Source organism: Aquila chrysaetos, chromosome 4 (genome assembly GCF_900496995.4).
Source record: "Aquila chrysaetos chrysaetos chromosome 4, bAquChr1.4, whole genome shotgun sequence".
Lineage (NCBI taxonomy): Eukaryota > Metazoa > Chordata > Aves > Accipitriformes > Accipitridae > Aquila > Aquila chrysaetos.
Window position 1 is genome coordinate 5,712,115 of NC_044007.1, and position 13,450 is coordinate 5,725,564.

The 13,450-nt window shown below is 42.5% G+C and overlaps 1 protein-coding gene across 1 annotated transcript in view; it reads left to right on the forward strand.

The window, feature by feature from the left end:
* The window catches only part of COL22A1 (collagen type XXII alpha 1 chain), a 239,637-nt gene that overhangs the window by 21,940 nt on the left and 204,247 nt on the right, over positions 1-13,450 (forward strand). Inside the window, exons 2-3 of the mRNA XM_030012461.2 lie at positions 7,142-7,306; positions 12,130-12,696. Coding sequence (XP_029868321.1) covers positions 7,210-7,306; positions 12,130-12,696 — 664 coding nt within the window. The 5' untranslated portion in view covers positions 7,142-7,209. The remainder of the gene's footprint in view (positions 1-7,141; positions 7,307-12,129; positions 12,697-13,450) is intronic.

Genomic DNA, 13,450 nt, shown 5'->3' on the forward strand with positions numbered 1-13,450 from the left:
GGGGTAGGAGAGGACAGCTCCCAAATAAGATCATGACAAGTTAACTGACCTCTGAGTCTTCTGTTCTGTTCCTAATTCCCTGGTCCATGCTAAAGAGGTTCAGGCTAGTGCTTTCCAAAGGAAAGTAAGTAAAAATTAAGGGGGGACAATTGATTCAAACAAAATGCAGCACTGAGAGGCTACTTTACTGTAAAGAAAAATGCATCTAGAAGTATCAAACTGATGCTTCAGTTTCAAGTTCAAGATATTCTTCCTGGTTTTGCCAGGTAGTAAATAAACCTGGGGAAAGAAGCTGTCAGTACGAGCACTACAGGTGCTGACACCTGGTTCTTGGGCAAACCCTGCTTTCCAGGCATTTTTTTCCCAAATCAAATAGGCAAAGCTTCCCTTTATCAGCTCTCTTAATCCCTTGGACCCCACATATACTCTGAGACACTTCCTGCAGGTCTTTTCCTTGATAATTATTTCAGTCAGGTTAACTGAGATGCTTGCAGAAGAGTGTTTTATATAGAGCCAGCGTTTGAGATGTAGAATTTCTTTTGAAATTCAAACTCCTTATTAGCTGAAGTGAGACAGGGTTACCACTTGGCTGGTCAATAAACACGTGTTCATATGGTGCAGTATGGATTTTCCTTACAGACTGGTTGATGATGCCAAAGCCAAAGAACTGCTGGGTGTAACTTTCTAAAACATCGCTTGAGAATGTGCTTTTTCCGCACTAGCAAGGGATGTAGCTTGTTTCTAGCTCCTGGTAAGTTATGTTGGGAGACCAAGAGATAGTTGCACTCTGTGGCTTGCCCTTAAGACTCGCTTTAGCCATTTGGCCAGATTTAAAAGGTTTGGAGCATCACTTTGTGGCATCTGTTCTCCCAGGCACAGCAGCTGGGGCACTGCGGAACAGAGTGCACCAACGTCTTGTCCCATCGGGGAGCTGGGATGTAGAGACAGCACGTGACTAGTCCCACCATGTGGGTGCAGCCTATTTATAGGAGAGGGAACAAAATTATTTTGGGAATGGTGGTGTGGATTTGGTAGTACCCTAACCACAGACTGTAGGATTTGGGAGATTCTATGATAGAGACTTTTTATCGCAGGTTAGTTTTGGGTTTTCTTAGCCAATCAGTAGAAAGATGTCTAAGTAAGTTTGACATGCAAGACTACAATTTAAATCTGGAGTTACTTCCTCTGGACAAATCACTGAAAAGTTATACTTGGGGGTATTGCATCAAGGTTTTAGCCTGCAGACACTGCGTGGCTGCAGCAGGCAAAAATACATTGCAAAGTCCTTGTCTAGCACTTAGGGTATTTTAGAATTGCAGCGATTTGGCAGGCAACCAGTAAGAGTTTGTTTTAAAGCATCTGTGGTAGATGCATTTACAAAGGGGTCAGTCTGAGAGATGCACGATCCAAGCATCGGTTAAGAAGTCAGGAGTGGCTGAATTCTAATTCTGACCTTCTTTCAGGTTTCCTTGCGTGTGCACATGCAGCACCATAGAGGTTAAAACAACGTTTCTAAGGCTGCAAAGCGGAGCACGCAGAAATTAGGAAATGCCTGTGCCGAGTTAATCCAGTCCCCCTTGGAGTATGCTTTATGGCCCTCTAAGATTCTTGGTTATGTTCCTCTGTATGGTATTTTTTTCCGATTTGATTCCTGTCTCGTTCTGTCTCCTGGACAGATATCTGTCACTTAGGAAACGGCTATTTATTATTTTTCCCCTCCTAATTGTTCAGTATGGACTTTATTTCTTGCACAACCAACGTTAATTCTGATTGCAGCAGTATTAATCATTCATGGGCCCTGGTAGTTCCAGCACCAAGTACTTAAGGGCAGTAATAGAGTTCAGCTAAGGCAAACAAATTGATGGGTTTGAATGGTCTGCTGGTCTTTCCCACCACTCTATTTCATCTTATAAAGCTGACAGATTGCTTTGGCTAGCATTCATGCTAACCATCTCTTTGTGTCTGATCGTTTTTTTAGGGATTGGGGTAGAAGTTGCTCTTGAGACTTGATATTGCAAAAGAAGAGAAGAAATGTCTCAGTGCCTGCAGCCTCTCTGGCAATTAGAGCAGACGTTGGGGAGCTCTTCGCTAGCAGGGTGCATAAATATCCCCATCCAACATACTGTGGAGCTGCTGGCAGTCTCCTCTTTGATTTCAGCAGACTTTGGATCAGTTGTAGTTGAACAAAGTACCTCAGGAACAACTCTGGTGTTAGCAGAGAATTTTCTGCTCTATTATTCACATGGGTTTTGAAATAATGCCCACTGAAATCAATGGCCCTCTTTTCATTAAGTACAGCTGGCTTTGGATCAGGCCTGGGAAGATGCATATCTTCCAGAAATGCCATCGGATGATGTCTTTAAAAAGCATCGAACAAAGATACATGAGCGCAGGGGCGGATCGGGCGGGAAGAAAGTCCCATCTCTCTTTTATACGGTTGGCTTCCTGCTCATATCAACAATAATTTAGGTAATTAAATTGCTTAGTTCAGTAGTTGGAAGAGGCACGATCAACAAGCTGACTCTACTAAGATGTCAGATGTATTAGTGTTCTGGGGTTTGTTTTTTTTTTTTTTTTTTCCCTTTTTTCTGTGTGTGTGAAAACCTGTATAATTGGACACTGTCTTTTTCACCCCAGGCTACCCTCTTCTTCAGAGGAGCATACCAAAGACATTTAAAATCACATTATGAATGCCAGCATAGTTAGAACATTTATATGTTTATATGGCATATGGTAATGTTCAGTGGCAGCAGACGAATGGATGAAATTAAGCACAATAATAGTATCAACCCCCCTTGAATTTAACAGTAAGATGAGCAGTACAGAGGTAAAATTTAGTAAAATGTAAGTAAAAGCTCAGATATGTTAATGAGCAGACTGAAGTCCATAACTGGACATGCTTTTTGCATTCAGCCTTGAATCACTGATCTTTGTACTGTCCCTGTAGGGTCTTTGAACTTTTGCTCGCATGAGGTAGAAGCAATTTTATTAAATCATGCTCCTGAAATGCCAATCTGACTATTGACTCCGGTTTTGTTTTGTTTTATTAATATTTGTGACTGAATCACTCCTCTGAAGGATGAGAGACATCACAGAAAGTGTTCTGGTTTTTTCCATCTCTAACTCACATGGTGTTTGCTGTCGGTGACATCTCTCAAACCAGGACAGAAGAGCAGTCTCTGGAGAGGCTGAGATAGGGAATATCCAGTACTTGTGCTTAAATTGCTTGTCCTAGAAATGCCGTGAAGTTTTCTTCTCTGCCACACTCTTTGTATCTGCCCTTTCTTTTCCCTTTATTTTTTCAAGATGCCATTTCTAAACAGTTTTGCTTCTATTCTTTCATACAAGCTTTTCCTCCTTGTCCCCTGAATTACAATGATGCGACAGCATTATCTGAGCAGCAGGGTTAGAACAAAGTCACTATATGTCCCTTCAGGATCAGGCTCTGGCAGGACAAAGACAGAGAGAGCAGGATAGAAAACACCATCGTATTATTTGCAATGGACAGGGGTTTCATTTTCTAAATAAACTGATGTCAGGATATTCTTTGACTTTGGTTCAGTCAGGAATAAACCCCATGATAAAATGAAGCCCAGCTACGTGGTTCCGTTCTGGCTATGTATGTGATTCTTTGGAAAGCAGAGCCCTAGCTCTGTTCCCAGCCTCAAGGGATAAAGCTCGAGAAGACAAAGCAGCATCCCTTAAAATGCAGGAGTGCAAGGGAAGCCCAACAGTGAGCAAAATATTAAAATCCATTTGACATGAGAAGACCCAGTTCTCCTTCGGCTCTTTTTTTTTTTTTAATGCTGCTTTTTATGAGTGTAAATTTCCCAAAGAGCGTTTACTTATTGTTCAAAAGTGGAGAGGCTTTACCATGCATGCTTGCTGACCTAAAACTCTATACCAAGCCCCCTGAAAAAGCCATACTGAAGCTGAAGGTTATATACAGCTTGTGTCTATCTTCTGCATACTGTTTGTTCAGCTGTGAGGCGGTATGAATAGCTTAGTACTATGCCTGTATTTTAAGTGTAGGGAGCTCACTTTAACATTTACCAGCACGCTTCTCAGCCTGGATGCCATTCTCACATCATGTTTGCATGCAGCCAGAATTATTCACCTCTTTTTTTTCCCATTAAACTATTAAAACTGGGGCCTCAGACACAGAGTCCCAAGTTTGGTAATAAACTCGGACATGATAGGATTTGTCAGTTCTTTTTGCAGTATCACTTAATATACCTAAATGTGTCACAAGGGAATCCCAAAATTATGTTTGTGAGATAAAAAGAAAAAAGGAGGTATTTTTAAGGGATGTACATTGACTTAGGCCACTTTGAGGAAAATTGTTCCCACATGATAGGCTGAACTAAAAATAATAGTAATAAAAAAATCCACATTGGCCATTTGGAAATAGGGTCAACTAAACAGAATTTCTTATTCTTGGATCACTCTGAAGCTTAAACTGTCCCACTTCTGGCTCCTTTTTGACCCTTTCTGCTGGAAGGGGAAATAAATGTTGATCAGCTGCTGTAATCTCAAACTGGGCTCAGTCTCACAGTGACAGACTCAGGTGGGAAAGAAACCAGTGTGGAAACCCCATCACTAAAAATGCTTTATCTATTTCCAACCTTTCTTCTAATAACCCTGAAGACTTCCTTGCCATGATATGAATCCTGTTGATGTGAATGGGGTAATTTTCTCTCACTGATATATCCATACATAAAGTAGTTGCAAGTTAAGAGACGTGATTCAATTCTTCATGCTAGAAAAATGGATAAAATGATGTATTTTGGCCTGAATACAAGAATAATATTGAACCACAAATGTGTATTAAAGCCACCACAGGTTATGATTATAGATTTTAAGCAGATGTTCTGATTTGATTTGGATTTTTTTCCCACTATTTTTAGCCTAAATGACTGTTCTGAGACACCTTTCAGCATTCATAACGCAGCAATGAGCTCTTGAAGTCTTTTGGCAAAGAGAGGGGAGGAATGATGCCTTGGAGACGCAGCTCTCAGACCTGGTCGTGTAGGTAGTCCTCCCGCAGGGGCAGAAGTCACGCGTGTACCAAATGAGCCACGTCCACCAAGCTCCCCGTCGCGCCGCATCCGCTGCGTGTCGAGCCAGCGTCGGTCCATCTCGCCACCATTCTGCTGACTGACACCAGCTGGTGCTCTGCTCCTTTTATCCTGGCCTCATGTGGGTTAGCAGCTGGCAACGACTGTTTTTAATAATGTATTTATAAAACTTCACAGCCGTGCAAGCCCAGACACAGAGAAAGGACATTTTTGAGCTCTCAGCACTGGAAGTGCAGAACGCCGCACGGCAGATCTGGTTTCCCATCTCTCGCCGCCGCCACTAACCTGCTCTCCCATCACCAGTGCCAGAAAACAACGTTTCCTAAAAAACACACGGGACGAAAAACCTTGGGCTGAAGACTCCCCTAGCTATTTTAAGTAATGCTTGTCCTGATCTCTCTGCAGGCAGCTGCCTGATCGGTATTTCAGTAATGTACTTATTTAAAAGGAAATTCTAACTACTGTAGGGCACAGTGATATTTTCATGCCCTTTTTACCCTGCAACCTTTTCCAGTTTGCTCAAACCTGAGCACCTCACTGTCTCATAGGGACACCGTCTGGCTGAGGTGTAAACTACAGCACCTGCTTGTGCCCTTTGGATTTAGGGATGGTACTTGAATAAGCATGCTTTTTTTTTTTCTTTTTCTTTTTTTCATTCTTTCTTGCATTTATGTTCCACTGCTGGCAGATTCCAAATTTTATTTGCACAGTGCAGGGTTTATTAGATGTATTGCTTTTCTCCTTGTCTGCATACGATACGGACTTTTGAAAATACAGGAGCCTGTATTTTGTCCTGGGAATAAGGATTTACAGCTACGTCTTGACAACTACATAAGATTTTCCCCTTTTTTATTTCCTAAACCAGCATGACATGCACTTTATTTCTGAGCTACATGGGAGAGATAGGCCCAACATTTGACTGATCCAGACCTGTTTTAAACAAATGCTGACACCACCATTCTTTTTGTCTGTGATTCCCACAGAACCCTATTGCTTTGAAAAGAAATAGCCTAGAATGCATAATCGACCCTGCAGCAATGATCTGCAACATATAGTGTCCCCTTCGTGCTTCTTTTACCTGGTTATCGACAGCGAGAAGTTGACATGCGTGTTAAAAGACAGAGGAAGCAGAAATTCCCAAAGAAAATGGACAAAGAAATCTGTGCATTAAAGAGGAAAAGACAGATTCAGGAGCTGGGAGAAAGTTTTCCAAAATGATGATTCTTTAGGCAGTGAGAGCTACAGAGTGGAAACTCTTTTTTCCTCTCTGTGTGTACCCAATAGATAGAACTGCAATGATTTTATGATCTAATAAAAATTAATACAATTAAACAACAGCAATAAGTAAATAATAAATGAAAAAAAAAAAAGTTGATCTAGTTTTAAAAAACATAGCTAAACTTTTAACAGCTCAATCACTTTGCCTGGCTTGTTACAGTACCGGCTGGTTTCAGTCAAGGTAAACTCAAACCAATGACCTTAAATTGAAGATCATCCACCTGAGCTTTTGCACTTCTTTAAACTAAATAGTTGAAAGATGTGTTTTGAAGCTGCTGAGTTTACTCCTGTAGAAGGACCAATGGCAACAAATACGTATATGAAAACAGCCACGTTTTTTTAGTGTTTGTCATTTCTGAGACTTCAGAACTGAAAGCTGCAACGGGTGAAGTGGCAACTGGTTGTGTGTGATTTGCAGTGGTTTGTACCTCGTCTCTCTGTTGTGTATCTCCTAACGATGAATGTGTGGGAGGGCCAGGTCAAGAATGGTTTCCACTCCAGTGCGCTGATTGTGTAGTTGGCAGTGGGCTCAATTAAAGTATAATAATCTGGTAATCTCTCTCCTGTTTCCATTCAGGCTGCTGCACACTGAATAGAGCCAGTGAAAGACTATAGCTTTTGAAAAGTGGGTGAACTCCTGCCTCTTTGTCTGAGCGGTTTGTGCCTAGTCGAGTAAAATGACAGGCAGAAGAGACAACTCTCCAAAACGTTGCTCCCATGACTTGCATCATTACTGCTGTTTGTGTTTCTATGAGGTAACACTTGCTCTTTATTTTCCTTTCTAGGCTACGGGTTGGATTTCTAGCGAGCTTCTCACCACGGAGCAAAGACAAGCTGATGTGAGAAAGGAGATATGGATATGTCCGTTACGGGAAGATGCCGTGTGCCCCATCTCCTGGTTCTGCTCGCATTCATGTTCGGCGGGGAGAGAATTGAGGCACAAAGAGCAGGTACGCGCTGTTCGGCTTACTGCCTTGTGCTAAGTAGCTGCTGGGGCTTTTACGTGGCTGAGAAGCTATCGTTGCTAGGAGGAAAACAATAAAAAACCCAAGCAAGATATTTACTGCTGAAAAGACATAAAATAGACCTTGAGGACAGAGATAGCTCAGGGATCAAGGTTATGATTTACCTAGGGTCTCTTGTTCTGCTGCAGGCTTAGAAAGGTTAGCTCAGCTACCCACAGCAAGGGGAGCTGCACGCAGTTTACTCGGGATATACTTCATCTACCCCGCACTGGCATGGAGACCACTTCTTCCTGCCTTCAGTGGGTGTCAGATTAGACCTGGTGAACCTTCAGTCTGGCTGGGACTTTCCTCGTGAGCTAAACAGGGCCAGGGCACTGTTCGTACCCTCTTCTTGGTTCATACCGTCTAGTTGCTAGCATGGTCCCTGGCGTGGCTTTTGGCTTTTGGCTTGTGCTGATGAGCACTCTCCCCCAAATGCCACTGAATACACTAGAGGATCGTGCAGCTGAGGGACTGTTCCTATAGGCAGTCTTGACAAGGACACATTGTTTTTGGAGCATCGTAGGAAGAGTTATCTGGCTGTGAATGATGCTACACCTCAGGGACAGAAAATGCTTGTAGACCCATGCAGTTTATTGGTGTAAAAGCTCAAGGGTGCTTTGAGATGGAGGCTTTCTGTCTCATTTTCTAGGAAAAACGCTATTCTGTAGGCTTGGGTAATTTGTAAGAAAGAAAAGGCTTTTTTAGATCTTCTCTGTGTCTAAGGAATAGCTGCTTTACAGTTTTGTTATGTGATCTATATAAGGCTTTTTGGATGAAGTTTAAGAGGAATAAGTACTTAGTAACAAACCACGGTGAAATCTCATCTTTTTTTCTGCCTGTGGATCAGTCTAAGGAAGAATATGGTGGTACCATTTATATGTTCATTCTCTGATTACTTAAATAATTTTGGTCTTATGGTTTTTTTGTGAACTATTTTTAATGGCAATATTGCAAAACAGTTGACTCAGTGTCTGAGTGGATGAACACAACTCCTGGAATTATGCTTCCAGAGAGCATTCCTGTAATTACGAAACTGAAAGTTCACTTTCTATGAATTATCTCCCATATTCCCTTAACATGAACTGGTTTTGCCTGTAAACAATATTATTATAGCATTCTTGGAAAACAATCAATTTTGTGCAGCAGTGAACATTACTGTGCTAAAAATGCAGATTAATATTTACTAAAAGCTTTTCTGCAGCATTTCATCTCACTGCCATCAGGTCTGTAAGCAAAGCATCAGTGACTAAGAAAATGATTCTGAAAGACCATCTTTTTCTTCCCTGCAATACTGTCTGAACAGGCATCACTTTTTAAACCTTAAACCCCCCTTGTTTTAAGGCTCATCACCCTTGAACACAGACAGGATTCATTCTGTCTGTTCTGTTTGTTTTCAGATTGCAGTCATCTCACCTGCTGAGAGTCATTAAAATAAGCAATAGGAAGGTCTGTACCTTGTGGGTTTTATACTCAAGTCTTTATATTCTCTAGTTAGTCTCACTTAATTAATATTCTTTCAGACAGAACAGATTAATACAATAATGAATTTTTTTTGGGGGGGGGGGGAAGTGGAGATTTCTTGCTTACCTTTTACTGTTACATATTCTATCCTTTATATTCTGCTAAAATCAAGCAAAACTACTCTTGACAGTCTAGCTGATATACACAGATGTAATATAACTTACATCCCATAACATAAAATGTTATACACCATCATCGCCACAGTCTGATTACCTTTGAAAGAGTTTTTCCAGCCAGACCATTCTTGGTCTGTGTTTAGAGACGAGCATTCCCACACTCACAAAATGCCGTCACAGAACACGATCCCACGTGGACAGGTTGTTTCCAACGTGATCTTGTGTGGATGGGTTGTTCCCAATGTGATCCCAATCCCATGTGCATAGGTTGTTCCTGTAGACACTGAAGGAACAGCAACACCTGAGATGTATTCTGCTGCAGAAGTTAACACAGCAACAGGTGATGCTCGTTTTTCATTGTCACCTGCAACACACCGGGTGTGTATATTCAGCCACTCTCATGGCCATCATGCAATACCATGAGCACTGACCTACAGTGTTATAATGTATACCTATAATGCTTTTACTTTTATCTGAAGGCAAATTCTCTTCAAACTGTTTCCAGTGCAGTGGGCTGTTCTGGGATTCCTGTCCTCTCCAGGGCAGGTGCACAGCCCTGGGATGATCAAAAGCACCAGACCTAATTTCTGAACCGTAAGGTCAAATTTGGGTGTGGGACAAGACTTTGTGACCTTCCTGTAGGCTCAAATACTGGAACTCAGTGAGGAACTATGGCAACAGCATCATTGCCCCCACCTTTGGGTAGCGTGATTCATGTTTCTGTTCACTGAGCTGGCTGTCAAGCAAGTGCTTGACTGGATGAACCATGTATGGCACCTCCATGCTCTTTGGTCTGTTTCAGGGAAAAAAATCCTAGTCCTCAGCTACCATCCATGTTGGATGCATTTACATCAGTGCTTTAGCTCCGGTCAGAGGTGCAGCAAGGACAGATGACTTCCTAAGGGATGGCAGCCAGGAGCTGGGGGTCTCCCTGGGCTGGCAGGACAGGGTCTCACCAGCCACAACCTGTCCCACCACCCCCAGCCAGGGAGCAGGGAAGGCTGGGGGACGGCAGCCAGGCTCAACTGACAATCCAAATTCCCAGCCAAGCTCATACTGATGAAGCAGGTCCAAGATCAAGCTAGGAACATGAGTCAGCAAGTCAGGGTCCAGATCAGGTCCAAAGACAGCATCCAGGGTCAGCCACTCTCTGGTCAAATCCACAGAAGTGAAGCAGGTCTGAGGTGAAGCCAAGAAGTCAGTCCATGGCTCAGGCAAGGAACAAAGGTGAGATCCTCACCTTAAAAGCAGCTTCCAGGGGAAGAAGAGACAGGTCTTTCTTGAATGCTTCCAGCAGAGCTTTCTGAGGAGCTCATCCAAGGCCAGGGAGCCATGGCAGTCAAACCCTGGAGAAGGGGTTTATACTCAGGGCCCCAACAAGTTTTTCAAACTTTCACAGTGAATCTTCCAAGCATCTCCACTTACTGTGCTTTGGTTCCTATCATGGTATTTCTGATGAAACTGAACTGCCAGATGCACTTCAGATGCCCATATAATGGGTCTCAGTCACTGATGGACATTTAGTTGCTGGGACCTGGCCAGAACTAGTCTGATGTGAGTGAAGAGATGCAAACCCTATCGTGGGAATGTCACTTTTTAATGTATGGAGCGCTAAACTGTCCTCGGTGGGCACACCCCGGAGTTATGTATTCTCACAAATATTCTCAGATTTTCTGACCAAGGGAGGTAGATTGGTCAGTCCAGGTCCGAGCCCAGAGGAGGTTATTAACATGGTTGTGGTGGGAACAGCAGGGGGAATCAGGGTCCTGCAGTGAAATAAGAGTCAACAGAACAGATCTGCTCTCAGTGGGTGTGGGTAGATGTGGGCTACCAGGTCAGATCCTGGTAAAGCAGCAGGATTTAAAGGAAATTGCCAACAGTTTAGCGGCCAGATAGTACATCTCCAGTTCAGTGGGACATAGAAAAGCCCTGTTACTCTGAAAGAAAGTGGCACAGGCACTGGTATGGACCAACTCTCTGTCTTGTATCATGTTATATGTGCTTTGTTCTCCATGTGATTAGTCAAATTAGCTTTTCACCATTGGTTCAAACAAGCAGTTGTATTTTGTGAGACGACATGAGACAAGATCTACTGGAGAAACAATGGTTGGTCGTTGTGAACATAGACAAATTGACTTTGTAGAGCAGCTTTCAATCTTGAAACTCTTAATTTGTTAGGGAGTATGTTCTATAACAGTGAATTAAATAAATATATGTATATATATACATTTTGTCGAGTTGGGGCATTATGTTGATAAATCTTTGGCATCTGTGGGACAGTAATGCATGTCCTGCCTCCTTGCTTGCATATATTCAGAAACAGCTAGAAAACATCTCCTGGGAGATCTACTTTCTTGGCAAACGGCTGACAAATATATGGCCATTCTGGCTTCATAGGGCAAGCAAGCTGCAATTAAAATACATTTGCCTTTTGGATTACACAGGCCTCAGATTACAAATATCATGTTTGGAGGCAAAAAGGTGGTTGTGGGGATAAGTGAACTTTTCCCTTACAAAGCAACTGCCCTTTGTTGTCAAGGAAGCCATGCCGGTATTCAGTGAGTCATCCTTTAGTCAATAGTCAGTGGCAGAGAGCCTCGAAATCAAAATAATCTAGTTATAAACTTGCTTCACCAACATATCATGCTGAGCAAAAGAACTGCTTCTAGCTAAGCATAAATAAATCATAATATTAATGCAAGAGGGAACATGAAAGCTTCACTACTCACGGTCAGGATTGGCATCGGCAAGGTCAGGACAGGTGGCTTGATCTGCCAGGGTCATTTCAGAGCATTGCCTGAGCAAAGGCTCTGCAATGAAGTTTAAGAAAAATAGCTCCATATGCATGGAGATGGCATAGGTGAAAGTTTGAGCAGAGGCAGTTGGTGAAGGAAGAGAAAGGGTTTGCATTTCAAAGCGAAGTGTGTGCTGATCTGTAGGATGTCCTGAAACAAATGAGGTGAATCACAAGGAAGAAAGGCTGAGAATCTGCAATTTCTCTGCAGGATAGAGAGAGGGTTTGCTACCTCCTCCAAAGTGCTCACTAGGAAGCCATGTCTCTGGAATATTTGGTATGTCTGGTACTCTTTTTTCGTCTTCCCTTAGCGATATTTTCTGCGACTCTTGCAGGTTGCAAGAACGTTCACTATGACCTTGTCTTCATCTTGGATGCCTCCTCCAGCGTCGGAAAAGAAGATTTTGAGAAAGTTCGGCAGTGGGTGTCTAATTTGGTGGAAACTTTTGAGATCGGCCCAGACAAAACGCGTGTAGGAGTGGTGCGATACAGTGATCGTCCAACCACAGAGTTTGACTTGGGAAAGTACAAAACCCGTGAGGAAATCAAAGAGGCTGCACGAAAAATTAAGTATTATGGGGGTAATACGAACACTGGAGATGCTCTCAGGTACATCAACACCTACAGTTTTTCCAAAGAAGCTGGTGGGAGACTTAGTGATCGAACTGTTAAAAAAGTGGCTATCCTTTTGACTGATGGAAGGAGCCAGGATTACGTCTTGGATGCAGCCGCTGCAGCCCACCAGGCTGGGATTAGGATCTTTGCTGTGGGAGTTGGCGAAGCCTTGAAAGAGGAACTCGATGAGATTGCTTCAGAACCCAAGTCTGCTCATGTGTTTCATGTCTCTGATTACAATGCCATCGATAAAATTCGGGGGAAGCTGAGAAGACGTCTCTGTGAAAGTAAGTACAGCTCCCATTTCTTCTACACAATTAGAATTATAATAGGTTCAGGTAGCATATAGGTATGAAAAGCTGTGATTGATTGTTTTCTTTCATGCTTATAATTCTATGCTGATAATTCTTTATTTTAGTGTCTTTGACTCTGTTCCAGTCTGTAAGAAGTCATTTTACTACCTGGAGTGTGATGAAGTGATTACTTCTGGGTTCTTCTGCCCAAGTCAGTATTAACTATAGGTCAGCATCAAGTGGTCAACTAGAGAGCAAAATGTGGATTCCCTTTTGGTTCTGATATAGTTAAATTCCTTTATAGTATTTTGGACTACTGAATATGAAGGGTGACATCTTATTTATACCCAGATTTTGGTTTATTTTGTATAGGAACTGGGGTTTTTTCCCCCTTATTTTCTGGCATTGTACTGTGAAAGGAGTGCTCTGGATGCTTCTGAGAATGACCCTTTAGAAAGCAAAAGGATACTTTTGCTTTGCTGCCTTTCATCATCCCAACTCTACTGACAACTGGTGTTCACTAGTGCTCTGGCTATCAACCACATAAACCTTGGTGATGTTTTGAATTACTTCAGTCTGAAAGTCTCCCTGAATAAATGAACTTTGAATTTCCAGCCCCTTGGTGAAGAGGACTGTGATGGCATTACGGCTGGTATCTCCCAGCACTTTAATGGGAACAGCAGTCACATAGCCCTTTCTCCTTCCACCACTGATAAATCACTCTCTCGTTCTTAGTGACTACGTAAAA